The sequence below is a fragment of the Bombina bombina genome, chromosome 9 (genome assembly GCF_027579735.1).
Source record: "Bombina bombina isolate aBomBom1 chromosome 9, aBomBom1.pri, whole genome shotgun sequence".
Taxonomy (NCBI): Eukaryota; Metazoa; Chordata; class Amphibia; order Anura; family Bombinatoridae; genus Bombina; species Bombina bombina.
Genome location: NC_069507.1, coordinates 109,861,848 through 109,886,195, shown reverse-complemented (window position 1 = coordinate 109,886,195; position 24,348 = coordinate 109,861,848). Strand labels below are relative to the sequence as shown.

The following is a 24,348-nucleotide window of genomic DNA, read 5'->3' as shown; positions in this document are numbered from 1 at the left end:
CGCCACAACTGGTTGGCAGCGGTGAGATGCTTCCGTCTACCTGGGACATCCAAACCACCAACTAAGTTCTCTTCGGATGGAGCAGCAGTACTCTGAGCTCAAAAAGAGTATGTTTAAAGATTTACTGGAAACTCATGGGCAAGTGGCCGGCAACAAGTTGAAGGCAGCGATCATCGCAGAGTTAATGGAAGGCGATCGAGTTAGCGAGCAGGCTAGTGAGCCCGGCAGCAGCCGGGGCAGTGACTGGCCCAGCGAGGCATCAACAGGGGGGGGGGCAGAAATGTCCAAGATCCAGAGGGAGGTCCGATGGTGACTGGCCCTCTATGAGACCACCCCACCACAGGAGATTATCACTCAGATGATTCCCGATGCCACCCACCTCAAGATGTTGGAGGTTCAGAAGTCTCTGGGGGAAGCCATGCTGGTCACTCTGAAGCTACCACATGAGGCTTTCCGTGCCTTTAAAGATGGAGATGAGGAGATAGACAGATACCTACAAGTATTTGAGACGCAGTGCATTGCCAGTGCCAATAGAGTCACCCTCCTGATTGGGAAGATATCAGGGAGAGCCTTGGATGCCTTCAAGGCTATCCCCTTGGAGAGACAAAAGGAACTATGACCGGGTGAAGGAACGCATCCTAGCCCGATATGCCATCACACCGGAGGCTCACCGGCTGAGGTTTCAAGGACTAAGGAAGAAAGAGGGACAGCCTTTCATGGAGTGGGAGCACTAGTTTACCCACTCCTTGGACTACTGGTTCGCAGGCTGCCAAGTAACCACCCTGGCCAAAGCCTCCCAGCTCATTCTTCTTGAACACTTTTATGATCACTCCCTGCTGGAGGTACAAAAATGGGTCAGGGATCGGAATCCCAAGACAGCCAACCAAGCTGCTGTCCTGGCCGATCAGTTCCTGGATGCTCAACATCAGGTGCGACCTTAGCTTCGCCCGGTGGGTCACCCCACTGCAGTACCAGCCCGTCCACCCGAAGCTCCCTGGTACCCACCAGCCCAACAGGCACAACCCCACTCCTCTGGGCTCAGTCCACCCCGGAAGACGGGGATCCTATAATACAGGTGAGACTAGATGGGCCATGTTCTGTCCAACTGCCCAAGAAATCCACCCCCGCTTGAATGTGTAAGAGCACCCGCTGGGAGCTCCAGGGCCTCCGCTCACTGCTTGGAGGCAGAGAGCCCCACTGACCACACCACTTGGACAGAGGCAGAGTTTGGGGTCTTACATGAGGTGGACCCCGTACAAGCAGCAACAGGTGACAACCGCCTGCACCACCACCAGGTCATATGGATTAATGGCCGGCAGGCACAGTGACTGCGGGACAGTGGAACAACTGTTGCCCTTGTCTAGCCACACATGGTCACCAATTCGGACCAGACACGGAAGTCCATTACAGTTCATGTGGCTGGGGGTAAGGTGCTCCGGATCCCTACAGCACAAGTTCACCTGGATTGGGGTGCCGGCTCCCGTGCTGTTGAAGTAGGGGTCATGGCTCACTTACCCGCAAAGGTCTTGCTGGGGAATGATTTGGGGCACCTCGCCTCCTCCTTTGTATTGGATGGCCCCACTGACACTTACCCAGTTACCACCCCCAAGCAAGCTGGATGTCAGGCCACCTCACACAATCTGGGGACCCAGGTAAGCCACTACTCCCCAATTCCTTCCCCGACAGCTGACCCAATCTCCTAGGCGTCCCCCACCGACTTCGCCCAGGAGACATTGAGGGACCCAACATTAGCTCCCTACCGTGCCCGGGCAGGGACCAACCCAGATGGGCTAGGAGGGGACCGTTTTGAGTGGGACAGAGAGCTCCTATACAGGGTTACAGAGGGGGTGGAAGGCAGGCAGATGCCCAAGCGCCAGCTGGTGGTACCACAAAAAGTATCGGTATGACCTGCTGCATATAGGGCATGGCATTCCTCTGGCAGGACATCTAGGGATTACTAGGACCCTTCACCGTTTGACTCAGACTTTCTTCTGGCCTGGGATCACAGGGGATGTTAGGCAGTACTGTCGAACCTGTGACATTTGCCAGAGAGTAGGTAAGACGGGGACCACTCCAAAGCCTCCCTACACCCCCTCCCCATCATCGACAAACCCTTCAGTAGAGTAGCTGTTGACATTGTTGGTCCTTTGCTCCATCCCAGTCCATCAGAGAAAAAGTATATCCTGACAGTGGTCGACTATGCCACCAGATACCCGGAGGCAATCCCCTGGCCAATATCCAAGCAGAGACAGTGGCCGATGAGCTGCTCCAGATATTTCCAAGAGTGGGTTTCCCCTGGGAGATTATCTCAGACCAGGGGACCGAGTTTACTGCTGAGCTCACACAGCAGTTATGGAGGCTTTGCGGGATAAGACCCCTGCCAAGCTCTCCATACCACCCCCGGACCAACGGGCTGTGTGAGAGTTTTAACAGGACCCTGAAGCAGCTGCTTAGGATGTTCTCGGCCTCTCACAAAGATTGGGAAAGATACCTGTCGCACCTCCTGTTCGCTTACAGAGAGGTGCCCCAGGAATCCACTGAGTTCTTCCCCTTTGAGTTAGTGTATGGCCGGAGGGTGAGGGGGCCCCTAGACTTACTTAGAGCCCACTGGGAAGGATCAGTTTGGGAGAAAGGACACTCCATTGTGGGGTATGTCCTGGAGCTCAGGGACCGACTGAAGGAACTCACCACTAGAGTACGAGAGAACCTTCAGATCGCCCAAAGTAGGCAGAAGCGGTGGTACGACAGGAATGCTTGTAACTGCACCTTAGACGTAGGGCAGAAGGTCCTGGCCCTGAAGCCTGTCAAGCCTGACAAATTACAGGTTTCCTGGCAGGGACCCTATCAAGTGGTAGAGCAACTCTGCGATACGACCTACCTGGCAGCCAAATATTCAGATGAACGGGTCCGCAGGACCTTTCATGTAAACATGCTAAAGGCCTACCAGGAGAGGCCAGATGAGGTTGCCGCCATATACGTTCCTGCCATGGAGGACTCAGAAAGTCTCCCAATGCCGGAGCTACCCGGGCAGATTAGGGTGCCCACAGGCGTAGGGGACATAAAGCTAGATGAGAGGCTAGGGACTGGGCAGAGGGAGCAATTCAGACAGATATTAGAGAGCCAACAAGACAGTGGAGACCCCGGGACAGGTACCCCTGCGGCAGCCAGCGTACTGGGTTCCCAAATCAGTTAGGCAAACTATGCGCATTAAGCTCAGGGAGATGCTGGAAATAGGCATTATTGAGTCGTCCAACAGTCCCTGGGCATCCCCGGTGGTACAGGCACCCAAGCGGGATGGGACCACACAATTTTGCGTAGACTACTCAATGACAGAACCACGACCGATACCTACCCCATGCCCCGGGTGGATGACCTCCTAGACCGCATCGCCCTTTGCAACTTCCTGACCACTCTAGACCTCTGCAAAATGTATTGGCAAATCCCCCTGGAGCCGGAATATATTCCGAAGTCAGCCTTCATCACCCCATTCGGCCTATACCAGTTTAAGGTGTCATGCCGTTTGGGATGAAAAATTCTCCGCTGACCTTCCAGTGGATGGTAGATAGCCTCCTTGATGGCCTCCAGGATTATGCCTGCCCATACCTGGATGACATTGCGGTCTACAGCGATACCTGGGAGGACCACCTGGTCCATCTAGGTACCGTTCTGGAACGCATCAAGGCTGCAGGTCTGACGCTCAAGCCAGACAAGTGTATGGTAGGGCACTCTGAGGTCCAGTATCTTTGGCACCGAGTAAGCTGCAGGAAGCAGCGGCCAAAGCTGGCCAAGATTTAGGCAGTTGCGAACTGACCAATCCCCAAAACCAAGACCCAGGTCTTAGCTCTCCTAGGGAACACAGGGTACTACCACAAGTTTGTCCCCAACTATATATTGTGCCCTGGCCAAACCCTTGACCGACCTGACCAGAAAACAGCTAACCCGACAAGTCCTGTGGTCCCCCGAGTGTGGGCCGCCTTCCAGACTCTAAAGACAACTCTAACTTCTGCCCCTATCCTGGTCGCTCCTAACCCATCCAAACGTTTTTGTGTCCATACAGATGCCTCTATGTTTGGGTTGGGAGCAGTGCTAAGCCAGGTGGATGAGGAGGGCCAGGAACACCTAGTAGCCTATATTAGCAGGAAGCTACTGCCCAGAGAAGTCGGCTATGCGGCGGGGGAAAAAGAATGTTTAGCATTGGTGTGGACCCTTAAGAAACTACAATCGTACTTCTTTGGAAGGGCCTTCACCATACTCACGGACCACAACCCCCTGGTCTGGCTCAACAGAGTTTCGGAGACAATGGACGACTGTTGCGGTGGAGCCTAGCCTTGCAGCCCTTCAACTTCACCATTCAGTACTGGCCGGGAAGAAGCAATGGGAATGCTGATGGATTCTCCCGGCAAACTGAATTGGAGTAGCTAACCAGACAGCCCCAGGTCGACCCGTGTGTGGATCTATCCTGGTCTGCCAGACTTTTCAGGGGGAGCACTGTCATGGATACTGGGCTGCCAAGGCTACCCCCACCCCCCTACTACCTGGCTCAATGATTATTACATCTGTTTTTTCCCTTCCATGGCTTATGGGATCTCCCAAACTCTCTCTGTCTTTGTTTTTACTGTTTGTACCTCCTCATGGAAGAGCTGATCACTTACTGTCTGACCCCTTTCCGGCTTGCTGGGCTCCTGGAACTACTGGTCAGCCGGCCGGACTACCTCAGACGCCCGCTGACCTTTACCCCAGCTTGCTCCAGCAGCCCTTTGTCCCAGAGCTCCACTCTTTTGGGGATTAGTACCCCCTAGGGAGGACCAGAGATGTGGTGATTGCCGGAAGGGAGCTCCCTTTGGAACTTGGGATTCAGGACTCCCCCAACAACCCCTACTCCCCCTGGCTTACCTGGTGTACCTTTGAGCAGCTGCCGCTCTGGTCCCTAGCAACGGATCATGACACTTTTTGAACTGGGACACCTTGGGATCCGGAGCTATCCACTGGTACCTGGGAATAGCCGCCGCTCCCCAAGGATCACCCCAAAACTACCGCCTCTGTATTACAGGGACTCTAGAGAACTATGGCTCTATGGGGGTGCCAGTCTGTCTGGAGTGGCGGGAATGGCGGGAGATCTGGGGGTCAGATAAGTCCCTTATCATGATGAGCTGTGTGTGTATATAAGCAGTGTGTGTGTTTCACAATAAAGCCTGTTCGTGTTTCACCTGAATACTGGTCTTGTCTGGTTATTTGGGTGGGCTCTTGCTATAATAATTTCTCTCCGCTCTATAGCTATAAGTTCCAGGTACAGGAAGGACCCCCTTGGCGGAGCTACCTAGTCGGGGTAGCCGGTGTCCGTCACAGGAATTATCTATCTTTTTAAACAATCATAATTTTGTAGTAGACTGTCCCTTTAAATAAAGTGATAGATGTTTTGTGGGTATTGAAATCCACTCCAAACAGCAGCTTCTCTAAATAACCAGTCCAGAAATATCCAGTTCTTAGAAGCAATCTCTAAGACAAAATAGGGTATTTTTATAGTGAGACTCTGTATTTAAATAATGCTTATTGTTTAACCTCTTAATGACCAAGGATGTGCAGGGTACGTCCTACAAAAAATGGTCGTTAATGACCAAGGACGTTCCCTGCATGTCCTCTGGTTTTTAAGTGCTGATCGCTTCCAGACGCTTTCAGGGTATTGCAGTGATGCCTCAATATTGAGGCATCCTGCAATACCCTTTTTTAAGCATCTGATGCAGAGAGAGCAACTCTGTGGCCCTCTCTGCATCAGCCAGCAATGGTGAGAGGGATACAAGGGAGGCGGGTGGGCTGTCCATCGCTTGAGCAGTTCCAGCCAGCGGGTATCTGAGTTCAGGGAATGCGCGGGATCTGAGTTCTGGGAGTGCACCCGCTTCAAAACACAGCATGACAGCAAGTGTAAGGGAAGATGGGAGAGGGAGGGGGGAATCAATGTTGGGAAAGGGATCTGGGAGGGGGAGGGTTTGGGTATTGAGGGGGGCAGCTAAACTATGGAAAAAGTGGATTTTCCAAAAAAACAAACAAAAAACAGCCCAATTTTATTGCAAAGATTGCAGCCATTAGGTAGAGGGGGGGGGGGGGGGTTAGAGAGCTGTTTGGGAGGGGATCAGGGAGGTTGGGAGCTAAGAAGGTATCCAACACTGCAGCATAATACGTACATTTTTTATAAAAAAGACTTTTATTTTAGTCTGCCCTTTCCCAACCTCTTTAAAGAGTGTATATAAGTATGCTCCATGCACTAGCATTTTAAACACAACACATGTTCAGAGAGTATAAGGTGCTTGTATTATCTGGTAATGACTTATTTACATTATTGCTGATATGATACAATCCTCACTGGTGCTCTAAGCAGCTGCAGTATTTAAATGCTGGTGCATTAAGAATATCTAGATATACTTCACATGCACATGCAGAGAAAACTGTTAAGACTAAAACAGTAATACATTTTACTAGAAGCATTTTTTCCAATACATGTATATTGTAAATATGTTCTATTCAAATATGTAATTCATCTATGTGCATTTCAATTATATATCCCCAACCTAAGCTGGAGGCCTTGGTTTAATCCCTGCAGTATCATCAGAAGCCAATCAGCTGGGGACTGCTAACATGTCCAGCCTATTTTATTAGCACCACTCATTTGAATTTATTTGGTACTGAGTATCTTTATTTTTACATGACAGATTCCAACTAAAGGCCTTATGATTAAAAACTCGCCGGCATTTTGAGAAATCCTGCAAATTCTTTGGGGGCTTTTTTGAGCATTATATTGTAATGTAGGTGTCTCCTGAATATCGTATAGCGACATAGACAGCTCTCAAGCTAAAAGTTGCCTTTATAAAATAATTTAAAGGGACATAATACTCATATGCTTAATTACTTGAAAGTGATGCAGAATAACTGTAAAAAGCTGACAGGAAAATATACCTGAGCATCTCTATGTAAAAAAGAAAGATATTTTACCTCAAAATTTCCTCAGTTCACCAGAATAAGCGCTGTGTAAAAAGTTACCTTTCAGTTACTGCCCAGATGCAGGTAAAAAAAAAAAAAAAAAAGAAGAAGAAATAAACAACAGCCAATCAACATCAGCAATGCTGAGGTCATGAACTGTTTTACTGTGATCTCATGAGATTTCACTTAACTCTCATGAGATTTAATAGTTAACTTCCTTAACCTGAATAGGGAAGTAACATGAGTGTGCATGAGGCACGCTCCCTTGCAGGTCCCGGGACAGGCATACTGATTTGCTGCTTAAAGTCCTTTACAATGGGGTGTCAATACTTAGGAAATTTGAGGTAAAATATCTTCCTTTTTTACACAGAGATGTTCAGGTGATATTTTCTAGTCAGCTTTTCACAGCTATGCTTCATCATTTTCAAGTGTTTCAACATTTGGGTATCATGTCCCTTTAAGGGACCTTGCACTACTGACGAGACTTCTTAGATAATCTCGCCAGAGCAGAGAGCTTTAGATCATCTGGGCCTATGAAAGCTGCCTCTTTTGCCTTATAGATCTATACACAATGTTTAAGATGAAGTAAGACATTTAAGGAAGGAGAGACAGCATAGCAGGGAAAACTAAAATTAGATATGGGTTTAAGATGTAATAGACATGGAGTGGTAGGAGTTGTTGTTGGTGATTAAGGAAGACAAAGGGCAAAATGTATCAACCTGTGAACATGTTATGAACCTGTCTTTAATTTATCACAGATTTCAGGGCGCATTTGATACCCATATTTAACATTGCACAGGTGAACACTTGTGCAAGTCCGCCCCCTATCCTCTCGCAACCAATTGTGTAATAGTAGGGCATGTCAATCACCCGAGTCAATTGAATCTGGGGAGATTTTCATCCGCCAACTCCAATTTGGCTGCTTGATAAATATCAGTTGCAGTCTCAATTGAGTAAGCCTGCAACTGATCAGGGCATTCGCCTCATGATATATCTTGCCCAGATATTGAGTAGGTAGAGTGAAATGTATGACTTGGTAATAAAGTTCTTAGCTCTTTTTTTTTAAATTATTTTTAGACAAGCTAATACTTATTTTTGTGTTCTCTTTTATCCAGGAAGTTAATTTTTACAAGATTATTGATTATATTTTGCATGGAAAAGAAGAAATCAAAGTTATCCCGTAAGAGACAATAATATTCACATATAGAAAAAGTATTATTGATGTTTTCTGTCAAATAACATATTGATTTCTGTCCTTGAAGCTCACCTCCTGAAGATCACTGGAGTCTTGTGAGTGGGTTACCTACTTACGTTGCAGAAAATGGATTTGTAAGTAGAATTTATTTTTTCTTTATGATTTCAAATTTAACATTTAGCTTGCGGATAAAAAGAACTGTATTTTTTATTATTTTTTTAAAAAAATACATTTTTAATTATTTGTTTTTATTATTTTTTTAAAAATACATTTTTAATTATTTGTTTTTATTATTTTTTTTAAAAATACATTTTTAATTATTTGTTTTTTAAAAGATGTGTTTGAGGGTATTTATAAAAAAAAAAAGTATTCAATATATTTTAAGTTGCATCTTTACCTATATAAAAAAAACTATTAATAAAAATAATGCAATTATATGAAATTTGCATAAACTTAAAAAAATTATGAAATTTGTTAAATATTTAATCTGATATTTATGGGGTTTTTTCTCATTTGGACTGAGAAGCCTGAATTTAATTAGAAAACTATTATAATCAAAAGGATTTTTAAAATATACATAGTTAGCATTTACTGCTCTAGTAAAGATATTATTGTCACTTTTACTCACTTTTAGTTTCTTAACAAAAAATATTTTCTTTTAAAATATATATAGAAAGAAATATGGGCAGATTTGATGGGCCTTTTTGTTTCCATATTTCTATGTTTTTGTTATGAAGATACTTTGCATCAGACACCATGGCATTTTGAGTTAAAGTGACATTAAACTTAACATTTTTAACCTAAAATGTTGTATTGTGCATAATTAAATAACTGTACGGTGAGCACTTATTATTTATTTTGCCTGCTTTTTCTGTAATTTAAAGGGACATAAACTCCACATTTTTCTTTCATGATTCAGATAACACATACAAATTTTAGACAACTTTCTAATTTACTTCTATGATCAAATTGTCTTCATTTTCTTATTATTCTTTGCTGAAAAGCAGGAAGGTAACTTCAGGAGTGTGCACATGCTTGCAGAACTATATGGCAGAAGTTTTGCAACAATGTAAAACATTAGCAAGAGCACTAGATGGCAGCACTATTTCCTGTCATATTGTGCTACAGACATTTGCAAACTATCTAGATATCTGTTGAACAAAGAATAACATGAGAACGACCCAAATTTAATATTAGAAGTAAATTGAAAACCTTTTTAAAATTGAATTATCTGAATTATGAAATAAAAATTTGGGGTTTTATGACCCTTTAAGAAAGGGTGAAGTCCATTCTGTGGAATGTAGAACCTTGACAATTCTACAGGCTGTACAGAGATTGGTCAATATGTGCAGCTCTTTGTTTATAATTGTCCCTTATTGGCCACAGCAAAAGAAATAAGGTGAAAAAAAAACATTGAATAGTATTTTCAAGAGGCGTGTTCGAGGCCTGCAGAACAATGCATAGTTTTTTTTCTATGAACATGGCAGTTTTAAATAGTTTTAAAAAAACATTTATTCAGCATGCAGATCTTTTATAATGCAGAAAAAATTAAATGCTGTAACGAAATAGAGATATGACAGAGAACTAATCCCCTAGGATTAAAAATAGGATTTCGTAAAAATTTATATTTCATTAATTTTTTTCCATTTATTCCTTAGATTTGTAATATGATGAATGCGCCAGCCGACGACTTCTTCAAATTTCAGGTAAAATATACTTTGCTGCCTCATAAATTTTAGATTTTCCTTATAAAACCATCCCAAAAAAGTGTATAATTATGTTGTCTAATATTTTAATACTAAGTACCTGTACCCTGGTGGTAAAACCTAGTGCATTAATGTGTCTGTGTAATTTATTTTTAAATTTACAGAAAGAAGCAGTGGATGAAACCGGATGGAAGGTTAAAAATGTCCTTTCTCTGCCAATTGTAAATAAAAAAGAAGAGATTGTGGGAGTGGCTACATTTTACAACAGAAACGATGAAAAGCCTTTTGATGAATATGATGAACAGATAACGGAAGTATGAAGGATATTTAATACAGTGTTTTTTTTAGTTTTAATATTGAAAGTAACATTTTGTAAAATAAATCCCTACTGTAGAAAATGTATGTTTATTTTTGCCATTTCCTGTTCAGCTTTGTTTACCAAGATAGTTCATTGCTTAGCAACAGCCAATCAATTGTGAATGGTACATACTGCCAACAGCCCAAATAATTTGTTAACACAGGCAAGATCTCACAAACCAAAAGAAATCTAAGGGTACTTCCTAGGGTACTGTTTAGTTTAAAAAAAAAAAGTCTCATAATTTAGAGGGCTCTTTAAAGAAACATGAAACACAACATTTTTCTCTAGTTATTTAGATGGAGCATGTAATTGTACACAACTTCCCAGTTTACTTATATGAACTAATTTGCGTTGTTCTTTTGGTATTCTTTGTTGAAAAGTGTGCCTAGGTAGGCTTAGGAGCACTAATGCGTTACTGGAAGCTAGCTGCTAAATGGTGGTTGCCAAGCCCGGATTGGCCTACTAGAATACCAAGAGATTTCCCGGTGGGCTGCAGCAGCTGGAGCTGGAAAGCTACAATTGAAATGGGTAATTAATGGATGCAATTGGGTTGTAGGGTGCCTATATAACAACAATCTGGCACTTTTTATATAATTATCTGGAACTTAATTATATAATTATTATTTTTTAATACTTAAAAAAAATATTTGGGGAAGGAGTATCCTAGTAATCCTTATTGAGAAAAAGGGGGGTGCCCATTGTAATGACTCATTGGAAAATAGGGCTGGTCTCCAAATTTTCCAGGGCTGCTTTTTGTTCCCAGTCCAGCCCTGGTGGCTGCACATATATGCTTCTTGTCATTGGTTCACCCAATGTGTTTAGCTAGCTCCCAGTAGTGCATAGATGCTCCTTCAATAAAGGATACCAAGAAAACGAAGCTTATTTATTAGTAGAAGTAAATTGGAAAGATGTTTAAAATGTCATGGTCTATTTAAATCATTAAAGAAAAAAACGTAGGTTTCATGTCCATTTAATGGTTAGAGTATTTTTAGGTATCATTCTATACATATTTCTTGTATACTAAGAGAAACAAAAGGAAACAATGGTATTACAGGCTTTCTTATTAGCTTGTAAGCAAATTGTGTGGATTCTTTGGAACTCCATTTCTGAACTAGATATGTATGAGGATATCACTGTATAAAGTTATGTGTTGTGATTTGTCAACCTCATTTGCATGTATCTACCCAGAATCCCTAGTTGTTATGTAAACATGCCCCCAAACAAATTAACCCTTTCGTGACTGGGTTAAAGTGTCTACATCGGAACAACTGTTCCGATGTAGACAAATTGAAACCACGCAATCGTGCACACGATCGCAATATTTAAATTATTTCATTGCATCTGGAGGGCGTCCCTACAACTCTAGGAATGCCCTCCAGACCGCGATCAAATCCTGGAAGCCCAGAAGGCTTCAGGACAGCCGTTGGCTATGACGTTGTATTCCGTCATAACGGCTCTAAAGCCCAGTGTAATTATGATGGAATAGAACAGCATAATGGCATTAAAAGGTTAAAAGAAAAACAGCATTAAAAGGAGAAAAAAAACCAACAACAAAAAAACAATAGGACTGGTAAAAATCCTTTGCAAATTAGTTGTAATTCACAAATGATCAAAACCTGATGCAAAAATATACATAAATAACAAAACATCCATAGTCGCAAGAAAATAGGTTTCCAATTTCTTTAAATTGAATAAGTAAAAGCAGCAGCACAATCCTGTCACTATGCCCTTGCAAACTTATTTTTTATACCAGTCTTCACCAGGTGTAAAATCTTTACAAGAGCCACAAAACACGGTCAACTCACTGTCGATGGATCAATCAGGCATGATTTATCACTGTTTTCCTTACGTTAGGAGGCTCTTACCACCCCAGACCACCCAAAAAACACTGCAACCCCCTCACAGCAACAATCCCAAACTGTAAGGCCCAATACTAATACCTCCTGAATCTCCACTGCTATTAACCTAAAATACAACCTCTCCCCATTGCAATAAACCCTAGCATTAAATAATCCGCTACTTCTATTAATTCCCCCCATAACCATCAACATTATTAACCAGTGACCTCTCCCCACCCTAACTAACCTGTAACCATGCACCGTCCCCCACTGCAGATAACCCTAACTGCACTAGATCCCCAGAATGATTAACCAAAGCCACCAAAAAAGTGCCATAAGGCTAGAGCGCCGATTGGAGAACAATTTCAAACCGTTAGCTCACGAAAATATTACTTTTTAAGTGGGCAGCTGGAGCACAGTGTACTAGAAGGGCACGGCTAGATTAAAAAGTAAGTTACAGCGCGTCTTCATTAGAAGTGATCAATTAAAGTCCATCTTAAATATTGCTTAGATTCCGGACCTGATGTTAAGTTTACCATTACTTTAATCATAACTGCACTGGTAACTTACCTCAATTAACTTCCTGGATTCCCCTGCAGCAATGAATTCTAAGTGAAAGCTCACCGCACTGTAATTAATTGTATTAATTAATTCTAACAATGTTTCATTGCTCCATTGCAAATATCATTGCGACAGAATTTAAATCACCTGTCTTAAAGGGACATTGTACTGTAACTTTCTCTCCTATAATGTGGACTCAGTAACTCATTTTACCTACTGGAGTTTATTACAACATTTACAAATTGCTCCTTCACCTTTATTTTGTCATTTGGAATTGATTATTTTGCCTGTTGAAACCTCAGTTATACTGAAAAATATTAAAACTGCTGTATTCTCTATAGAAAAGATATGTCAACAAGAGACAACAGCAAAAAACAACTTCCAATAGGGGGTGAGAAAGAGAGAAGTGGAAGAGAGAGAAAGAGCCCAGCCTATTTAAAATGACATTGCTGCAGCTACTTTTAATACAATGTACTCCTGTCAACTAGTTGTCTGAGTACATTGTCCCTTAAAGGGACATTAAACCCAATTTTTTTTCTTTCATGATTCAGATAGAGAATACCATTTTAAACAACTTTCTAATTTACTTCTATTATCTAATTTGCTTCATTCTCTTGATATTCTTTCCTGAAAAGCATATCTAGATATGCTCAGTAGCTTCTGATTGGTGGCTGCACATAGATGCCTCATGTGATTGGCTCACCAATGTGCATTACTATTTCTTTAACAAAGGATATCTAAAGATTGCAGCAAATTAGATAATAGAAGTAAATTGGAATGTTGTTTAAAATTGTATTCTCTATCTGAATCATGAAAGAAAATTTTAGGGTTTAGTGGCCCTTTAAACTATTGTCATGCCAAAATATAGATTTAGTATGTATAATTATTGCTTTTTCATATAAATTACAGAACATTTGGGAGTTCAATGTCCCCCCATCAGTACTGGTGCAGATAATGCAAAATACTGGATTTTTAATGGATTATAACTAGACTAGTCCTAATGCCCGTTTACACAGGCCAAAATTCCCATACACTTGGATCCCCTTTCTCTCCTCCCCTTTTTCCCCTTTTCTGCCACTCTCCAAAAAAAATTCTATAGTGCAGCTGTCCACCCGCTCCCGCCCCCCTCTAGTGATATAGGCCGTCCACCTACCTGTCTCCTAATCCTCCAACGGCACCACAGAGCGTCCCTCTCTGCTTCGGTAGCTCTGCAAGACTATTTCAGCACTGCCCCACTGGTGGGGCATGCAGAAATAGCGAGATCTCAATGCTTTTAGCGAGATCGTGGCAGAGGTGTTCACTGATCCTCACGTCCTTACACCAGGTATGTTTGTCTTGTGCTGCAGTCTCTACTTTCCATGACTGCATCAGACAAAAAATAACTTGTAGTAATGGTATCATGTGAAATCTTGTAAATGTAAAAAAACTCCACAGCAGAAACCATCAAACGGAATCCAATACCTTGGCAAGCAAAGCATACATGTGACATTTTAGATTGCCTGAAAGGTTTTCAGAATCCATGTGTCTACAAAATACACTAAATGGCCACACACTAAATTGTCATCAAATGAACTTAAAGGTTAAAGGGATACTGAACCCAAATGTAGCCACCAATCAACAAGCGCTACCCAGGTGCTGAACCAAAGATGGGCCGGCTCGTAAGCTTTCATTCCTGCCTTTTTAAAATAAAGATACCAAGAGAACGAAGAAAAATTGATAGTAGGATTAAATTAGAAAGTTGCTTAAAATCTCATGCTCCATCTGAATCATGAAAGAAAAAAATGTGGGTTCAGTATCCCTTCAATATGACTTTTCATATATTGAAAATAGGTTGATATATAGTATAAAAACATCTTTAAATCAAGTAAACAACTAGTTGGAGATATACTTAATTATGTCCTCCTATACTCAAGGTCATTGGGATAGATCACAAGCAGTTATTAACAACTAAAAGTTGATTTTATTAAAATGTGTTAACATCAAAAGTAAATACACAATGAAATATATGTGTTGATACTGTATATACAAAGGTTCACTTAAACATCCATGGAGATTTTTGTTGTCACTACTGATTGTTAAAGGGACACTAAACCCAAATTTTTTCTTTTGTGATTCAGATAGAGCATGCCATTTTAAGCAACTTTCTAATTTACTCCTATTATCAATTTTTCTTTGTTCTCTTGCTATCTTTATTTGAAAAAGAAGGTATTTAATATATTTTTGGTTCAGTACCATGGACAGCACTTGCTGATTGGTTGGTTAAACTAATCCACCAATCAGCATGAACAACCCAGGTTGTTCACCAAAAATGGGCCGGCATCTAAACTTACATTCTTGCTTTTCAAATAAACATACCAAGAGAATGAAGAAAATTTGATATTAGGAGTAAATTAGAAAGTTGCTTAAAATTGCATGCTCTATCTGAACCATGAAAGAAAAAAATGGGGTTCAGTGTCCCTTTAAGTTTATACCTAGAATGTAATCTAGCCTATTGCTTATATTTGTATCAGATGTTTATAATTATGGGCGTGAGCAGCACATTTCATTAGGGTGTGCACCCAGAGATTTTTTTTTTTAGGTGCAAAATGCGTAAAAAGAAAGGACATTGCTTTTAATCCATTATAATGAAAAGAAAACAAAATTTTAAGGGAAGAATGTTACATAAAGATAATCAACAAATATGACATAAAATACCAAAATCTCCTAGTAGTGATAACCAGACACACAAAATTAGTATAAATTGTTAAAGGAACACTCAAGTCAAAATAACCTTTTATGATTCACTTACCAATTTACTTCCGTTATCACATTTTGCGCAGTCTTTTTATATTCACACTTTCTGGGGAACAAGCTCCTACTGAGCATGTGCACAAGCTCACAGGGTATACATATACTAGTCTGTGATTGGCTGATGTCTGTCACATGATACAGGGGGCCGGAAAATGGTAGAAAAAATACATTTGACAGAAAAAAAATCTACAGCTTATTTGAAATTCTGAGTAGGTGTTATTGTTATTTTTATTATGCACTTGTTAATTATTTAATTATTTTGTAATTGAGTCAAACTCTCTACATGAGGACTAGAAACAGTGGCTCCCAGACCAGCCCATACAGGCTGACTGCTACAGTGCAGGGGTAACTGCCAGGGGCACTAAGATATTTGCCTCCTTCATGCTAAAAACGGTGCTTCTGAAGGTAATTGGTTGCACCAGATTTTATTTAGGGGCTTCATAGAAAAAGGGGTCAATAAGTATGCACGCACCCCTTTTCAGTTTATTATTTTTTTTTTAAATTTAAAAAAAAGTTATTTTCTTCATTTCACTTTACCAATTTGTACCATTTTGTGTATGCCCATTACATGAAATACAAATGAAAATACATTTTAATTCTAGATTGTAATGCAACAAAATAGGGAAAATGGAAGGGGGTGAATACTTGCTAGGCACTGTAATTGTATCAGAACTACTAAATATAAAGCAAATGCTTATGCAGCTGTTCTTCAAACTGTATCAAGGAATTATTATGAACATTATTTTTTGTAGAGCACCAACATATACCGTATCTCTAAATATGAAAGGAATAATATAAAAAAACAGTTTTATTTATTTATATATTTATTTGAATTCTAGGCACTCACTCAAATTCTTGGATGGTCTGTTCTCAACACTGATACCTATGAAAAAATGAACAAACTTGAACACAGAAAAGACATTGCACAAGAAATGCTGATGTATCAACTAAAATGTAATCCTGTTGAACTGCAAAGCATTTTGGTAAGATATTTTATTTGATTATCATTTTTATATATACAGTTTAAAACACAATCCACAAAGTGAGACAATGATTACATAACACACACAGATATTATATACATTTAATACATTATTTTCTCATTGGAAACCATAATAATCATAGTCATAAGTATGGATGAGACAAAGCAAGGCTGTTACAAATATTTCTAGGGCTAGTGTTTCAGGCTAATGCATGGGTCCCAAAAGTTAACTGTTTCTTCCATCCCAGATTCTTTAAAATTATTGGGCTCCATTTATTAAGCAGCAGATACTGCTTTGGAGCTCGCCTGAAACTGAAGTTTTTTGTAAAGAGTAATCCTAGGTGAGTTCAAGAGTATGCACTCAACTTTAGCCATCTGGCAGAAGTGTTTACAACAATGTTTATAGCAATGTTATATATAGTTGCAAACATTGCTGCCATAAAATGCTAAAGACAAATACACTCTCCTAAGCCCCCATAAGCCTACCTAGGTGTATTCTTTAATAAAGGATACCAAAAGAAGAAAGCAAATTGTATAATAGAAGTAAATTGGAAAGGTGTTTAAAATTGCCTGAGCCTCCAACCATCTGTAACGTAAATATTCCCTAATACCTAACCCCATTATACTGTAGTAAAAATTTAGACTTCCTTCGGTTCTTTTGGTTTTGCTGCAAATTAACAAAGGGTTCATCTATTATGTATTAATTTTTTAAAAAGTATTACTTGGAAAATCTGAGGTTAAAGGGACATTAAACCCACTTTTGTTCTTTCATGATTTAGAAAGAGAATGTAATTTTAAACATCTTTCTAATTTACTTCTATTATCTAATTTGTTTTATTCTCTTGATATTCTTTTCTGAAAAGCATATCTAGATATGCTCAGTAGCTGCTGATTGGTTGCTGCACATAGAAGTCTCGTGTGATTGGCTCACCCATGTGCATTGCTTTTTCTTCAACTAAGGATATCTAAAAAATGAAGCAAAATAAATAATAGAAGTATATTGTAATGTTGTTTAAATTTGTATTCTCTATCTGAATCATGAAAGAAATATTTTGGGTTTAGTGGCCCTTTAACGAATAACAAAATTGGACAGACTAAATTTTGACTGCCCATTGACAATCTTGATTGGTTGACATGGTTTGCCAATCAGGATTGTTTAAAATTCTATCAGTAGATATAAATAAAAGCAAATGTAAAATGTTACTTTGTTATACCTTTTTTTTAAACCCAATTACAGGAAATAGGTTGGTGACAGGATTTTGAACCTCTGAGGTTTCCTCATTAAATGTATCCGAACATTAAACTCTATATCCCTTTCTATTTATATTATGCTTGAAAGTCTATAAAATTCTTTTATTTGCGCATTCACTGTCTAAACCATAAAATGCATCTTTTTTTTATTCTTAGAAAACTAAAGAAAAGTTGAACAAAGATGTTGAAGAATGTGAGGAGAATCAGCTTATAAAGATTTTGGTAAGCAAATGTTCTAAAAAATGTTTTATGTTAATCTTCATGTTCACCAGTTGAGATGTTCTTTGGTTAGAGCACTTTAGTGCTCCTAGAATTATTTTCTGGTTTAGACAATTAAAAGCCATATGGTAAGCTGGGATCCCTCTCTCACTACCTTGAGTGGGCCATAGTCTTAAACAATATACAATATATACCATTTAGAAGACACTGGTGATGGTTAATGGTATATTCTAATATGGCTCCACCTTGCAAAGAAAAACAAGGCAGTGTTCACTTTTTCTCTACTTTTTGAGCTGTCCCTTTAATTATTTGCAATATCCTAACGAGATGGCTTCACTGGCATGATGTTTACAAGCCACTTTATGCAATTAGAAGCCATTTGTTTCCCTTAAAGAATTATCAAATAACTTCATACAAATCAGAAATAATTTAATCACATAAACCTATGTATTAGGGGCGAGATTACATATGCGGCGCAGGCTTTAGCGTAACTGCTGAAACCCGCGTCGCCCGTAATTTCCCCTTGCACATCGGGGAATCACAAAATAACGCGCCGGCAGTTCATAAAGTGCCGTAAGTCAGATAAACTAGCGATGTCCAGAAATGTGCATAAATACAAATTTCTGGAGTCGCCAGTGACTTGCTGCACGTTAGAAACTGCCGGCACCTAAGAAAAAAAAGAGAAAGTTAAATCTCCCGTAAAAGTCTAACACGCCTCCCAAAAATAAACCCAACACGTCAAAACCCCTATATCCGCCATCACCCTCATATCGGAACTAATACATGTATTAACCCCCTAAATCTGTCAACCCCAACATCGCAAACTACCTAATAAATGTATTAACCCCTAATCCGCCATTCACCCCTGGCGGATTAGGGGTTAATAGGTTTATTAGGTTTATTGTGATGTGGGTTAATGGCGGATTAGGGGTTAATAGTTTTATTAGGTTTATTGTGTTGTGGGTTAATGCCGTATTAGGGGTTAATAGTTTTATTAGCTTTATTGCATTGTGGGTTAATGGCAGATTAGGGGTTAATAGTTTTATTAGGTTTATTGTGATGTGGGTTAATGGCGGATTAGGGGTTAATACATTTATTAGTCTTATTGCGATGTGGGTTAATGGTGGATTAGGGGTTAATACATTTATTACGTTTATTGCAATGTGGGTTAATGGTGGATTAGGGGTTAATATATTTTATTAGTTATTGCGGTGGGGGTTGGCGGTTGACAGGTAGATAGATATTGCGCATGCGTTAAGTGTTAGTTAATATTTTCAGGCAGTTACAGGAGTTACGGTGCTCACATTTTCAGTGTAATGCTTGCTGCTCCTGCCTATGTGTGGCGAGGTGAAAATGGAGTAAAATTTCTCCATTTTTGACGCGTAAGTCCTTGCACTGAATATGTTATACCGATTTGGGTGTAAAAATTGCGGGCTACAGGTGAAATATACGCGCTGCATTTATATGCGGTGCCGTATATGTGATATCAAAACCGCGTAAAAACCGGTGTCGCTGGCTTTTGCGGGCGACGCTGCATATGTAATCTTGCCCCAGATATTTTAAATGTTGTTTCCATGTGTGGATTTACAATTGAGTAATTAGTGAAAAGTAAAAATAAAATCATCCACAAATATGCTTTCTGCATGGGCACAATAAAAAAAATTACTAGGCGATAGCAGAAAATGTGGTTGTGGCCTTGAAAATGTTTTTTTGTTTAATAAAACTTGCAGTTTGAAATATACCTGAACAACACGCTAGTGTATAGATTTTTGAGTATGTAAACACTGTTGTCGCACTCAAACAGAAGTTAAAGGGACATGAAACCCAAAAATGTTCTTTCATGATTCAGATAGAGAATACAATTTTAAACAACTTTACAATTCACTTCTATTATTTAATTTGCTTCCTTCTCTTGTTTTAATTTGCTAAAAGGTTTATCTAGGCAAGTTCATGAGCAGCAGAGAAACTAGGTTCTAGCTGTTGATTGGTGGCTGCATATATATATTGAATGTGATTGGCTCACCCAAGTGTTCAGTTAGAAACTAGTAGTGCATTGCTGCTCCTTGAACAAATTATACCAAGAGAATGAAACAGATTAGATAATAGAAGTAAATTAGAAAGTTGTTTAAAATTGTATTCTCTATCTGAATCATGAATGAAAATTTTGGGGTTTCATGTACCTTTAAGTGTCTGTCCAGGTAAGGATCCAGTGACTGAGAAGTGACTCAAGAAACACTCAAATCCACATCTCAACTCCCTGGATAAGATGCAGGACGTGACTACCAAGTCTGACAGGTGTCAGGTGTGGTCAGATCAGGCAAAAGGTTGGCAACTTGCAGGCAGAAGAAGTACCAAATCAGTATCCAAGTAAAATTCAGGTAAAGGTAAAAAAAAAAATAGATTAGCAGATTAAGTACAACCGAAGAGTACAAAAGAATGGTCATTAAAACAAGACAATGATCAAACATGAGGAGATACAAAATGTACTTGTGCACCCAAGAATGTAATTCAAATGGGAAAATAATAATGCTAGTCGCATAATTAAATTAGCGACAACCACGGGAAAAGATGTGCGCCAAGGATGACTTGAAAAGTAACATGATGATCCTCAACAAAAATGGCACCATGTGGCAACCAAATATTGACACAGAGTTGAAAAGTGTTGCAAAGTGGAAAACAAAATGGCATAGCAGTAATGTTGCTTAGAAACAAGACGCAACATGACGCATTGCCTGTTTAATAAATCACTCAAGTTACAACAAACTTTTCAAGGCCTCAACCTTGTTTATTTTTAGATCATTATCCTGATGTTTTTGGAATCAAGCTTTGACCATGAAAAAAAGTAATTAAATATTGTTAAAGAGGATGTTGTGCATTATTATATGCTGATCAGGCGTCTATCTCTGAATTCTCCAAGTCTGAGACATCAGCCTGGTTTACCTTGCCTTTCAAGTTTGCAAAATGGTCTGAAAATATGTTAGCGCATTTAAGAAAAAACAATAAACTATACAGTATTTGCAGATAGATGTGATTATAAGGTGAATTCCAATTTTAACAGAATTTACTTTAAACAACAAGCTTTTAATAATGTTGGGTGCAAGCATCTAAAATTCAGAATGGTCAGTGGTATACGAGATTCAAAGTGAGACATCTTGAGTCATATCTGCTTTGTGGGTTGCCATTCCTTTCTAGTTTGAGGCTAGCAAGAATATTCCATATGACTGATGTAAACTTAGTGAAAATGGAACATTTTTGGTATGGTAACCATGTGACCATCTGTGTAAAAATTATCTGCAATACAAAGTAGCGTTTGTCTTTATAAATTATGGTAGACTTCCACCAAAGCAATAATGCAGAAGCCTTCTCTGCTCAGCCTGCTGGATTAGAAGATGTGGCATGTGTAATATTCACTAAGATTACTTAAAGCGATTTCCAGTGAAAGTTTTAATTCTTCATGTTATTTTATAGAGTCATACTAGGAATATGCTACAATAAAACTGGCATTTGTGAGATTTGTAACACTGAAGAGAATTTTTTTTTATCCTTAATGGATATCATCTTGTGACAAGGTACAGTCTAGACCCAATAAATAATTTTGATTACTTATTTTTATATACCAAAGAGGCATCCTGCAACTGGTCCCACATCTATAAGCTTGTAAGAAGTACATGAAACATTTAAATATTAATTGTTTGTTAGGAGCCGAAAATCTCTGCCAAGCTCCGCCCACCTATTGCGTTTATATTTTGGTATGTTAAGTTTCTCCAATCACGATTTAATCTTAAATGCATTTTCCTACTCATACACGTGTATTTGTGCATGTGGAATATTAAATAGCTAAATTTTTTAAACGTGCACTGCTAAATTGTCATACAAGTAAACAGCTAACTGGACAAGAAGAAAGCTGTGGGTAGAGTTTGGCGGCCATTTTCGGTAGCTAACAAACAATCGGCTAGATTACGAGTTGTGCGTTAGGGTTAAAAAGCAGCGTTGAGAGGTACCAACGCTGCTTTTTAACGCCCGCTGGTATTACGAGTCTTGAAATGACAGGCTCACCGCTCACTTTTTGGCCAGACTTGGAAATACCGCAAATCCACTTACGTCAATTGCGTATCCTATATTTTCAATGGGACTTGCATAACGCCGGTATTACGAGTCTGACCAAAAGTGAGCGGTACAGCCTCTCCTGTCAAGACTGATACCGCATTTAAAAGTCAGTAGTTAAGAGTTTTACATTACAACGCTGTAACATAAAACTCCTAACTAAAGTGCTAACAAGTACACTAACACCCATAAACTACCTATTAACCCCTAAACCGAGCCCCCCCCACATTGCAAACACTAAAATAAATATTTAACCCCTAATCTGCCGAACCAGACATCGCCGCCACTATAATAAACATATTAACCCCTAAACTGCCGCACTCCCGCATCACAAACACTAGTTAAATATTATTAATCCATAATCTGCCTGCCCTGACATTGCCGCCACCTACCTACATTTATTAACCCCTAATCTGCCGCACCCAACGTCGCTGCCACTATAGTAAATGTATTAACCCCTAAACCTAAGTCTAACCCTAAACCTAACCCCCCCAACTGAAATATAATTTTAATAAATCTAAATAAAATTACTATCATTAACTAAATTATTCCTATTTAAAACTAAATACTTACCTGTAAAATAAACCATAACATAGCTACAATATAACTAATAGTTACATTGTTTTTATTTTACAGGCAACTTTGTATTTATTTTAACTAGGTACAATAGTTATTAAATATTTATTAACTATTTAATAACTACCTAGTTAAAATAAAGACAAATTTACCTGTAAAATAAAACCTAACCTATGTTACAATTACACCTAACACTACACTTTAATTAAATTAATTACCTAAACTAAATACAATTAATTACAATTTAAATAAATTATCTAAAGTACGGACCCCCCCCACTAAATTACAGAAAATAATAAAATAATTACAAGAATTTTAAACTAATTACACCAACTTTAATCCCCCTAACAAAATAAAAAAGCCCCCCAAAATAAAAAAAGCCCTACCCTACACTAAATTTCAAATAGCCCTTAAAAGGGTCTTTTGCAGGGCATTGCCCCAAATTAATCAGCTCTTTTACCTGTAAAAAAAAATTACAACGCCCCCAACATTAAAACCCACCACCCACACAACCAACCCTACTCTAAAACCCACCCAATATCCCCTTAAAAAAACCTAACACTAACCCCTTGAAGATCACCCTACCTTGAGAAGTCTTCACCCAACCGGGCCGAAGTCCTCCACGAAGCCGGCAGAAGTGGTCCTCCAGACGGGCAGAGGTGGTCCTCCAGATGGGCAGAAGAGGTCCTCCAGACGGGCAGAAGTCTTCATCCAGGCGTCATCTTCTATCTTCATCTATATTGGCTGATTGCATCAGCCAATAGGATTTTTTCTACCTTAATTCCGAGAAGATGCCGCCTGGATGAAGACTTCTGCCCGTCTGGAGGACCTCTTCTGCCCATCTGGAGGACCACTTCTGCCCGTCTGGAGGACCACTTCTGCCAGCTTCGTGGAGGACTTCGGCCCGGTTGGGTGAAGACTTCTCAAGGTAGGGTGATCTTCAAGGGGTTAGTGTTAGTTTTTTTAAGGGGGGATTGGGTGGGTTTTAGAGTAGGGTTGGTTGTGTGGGTGGTGGGTTTTAATGTTGGGGGGGTATTTGTACTTTTTTTTTTTACAGGTAAAAGAGCTGATTACTTTGGGGCAATGCCCCGCAAAAGGCCCTTTTAAGGGCTATTTGTAATTTAGTGTAGGGTAGGGCATTTTTATTTTGGGAGGCTTTTTATTTTGTTAGGGGGATTAGAGTAGGTGTAATCAGTTTAAAATTCTTGTACTTATTTTATTATTTTCTGTAATTTAGTGGGGTTTTTTCGTACTTTAGATAATTCATTTAAATTGTAATTAATTGTATTTAGTTTAGGTAATTAATTTATAATTATAGTGTAGTGTTAGGTGTAATTGTAACATAGGTTAGGTTTTATTTTACAGGTAAATTTGTATTTATTTTAACTAGGTAGATATTAAATAGTTAATAACTATTAAATAACTATTGTACCTAGTTGAAATAAATACAAACTTGCCTGTAAAATAAAAATAAACCCTAAGCTAGCTACAATGTAACTATTAGTTACATTGTAGCTAGCTTAGGGTTTATTTTACAGGTAAGTATTTAGTTTAAATAGGAATAATTTAGTTAATGATAGTAATTTTATTTAGATTTATTAAAATTATATTTCAGTTAGGGGGGGTTAGGTTTAGGGTTAGACTTAGGTTTAGGGGTTAATAACTTTATTATAGTGGCGGCGACGTTGTGGGCGGCAGATTAGGGGTTAATAAATGTAGTTAAGTTGCGGCGACATTGGGGGCAGCAGATTAGGGGTTATTAAAAATAATGTAGGGTTCGGCGATGTTGGGGCATC

The 24,348-nt window shown here is 39.5% G+C and overlaps 1 protein-coding gene across 1 annotated transcript in view; it reads left to right on the top strand.

The window, feature by feature from the left end:
* PDE6C (phosphodiesterase 6C) overlaps positions 1-24,348 on the top strand; it is a 240,417-nt gene that overhangs the window by 154,520 nt on the left and 61,549 nt on the right. The window contains exons 6-11 of the mRNA XM_053692915.1: positions 8,088-8,152; positions 8,235-8,301; positions 9,826-9,873; positions 10,038-10,187; positions 16,260-16,403; positions 17,810-17,875. Of these exons, the coding sequence (XP_053548890.1) occupies positions 8,088-8,152; positions 8,235-8,301; positions 9,826-9,873; positions 10,038-10,187; positions 16,260-16,403; positions 17,810-17,875 (540 nt within the window). The remainder of the gene's footprint in view (positions 1-8,087; positions 8,153-8,234; positions 8,302-9,825; positions 9,874-10,037; positions 10,188-16,259; positions 16,404-17,809; positions 17,876-24,348) is intronic.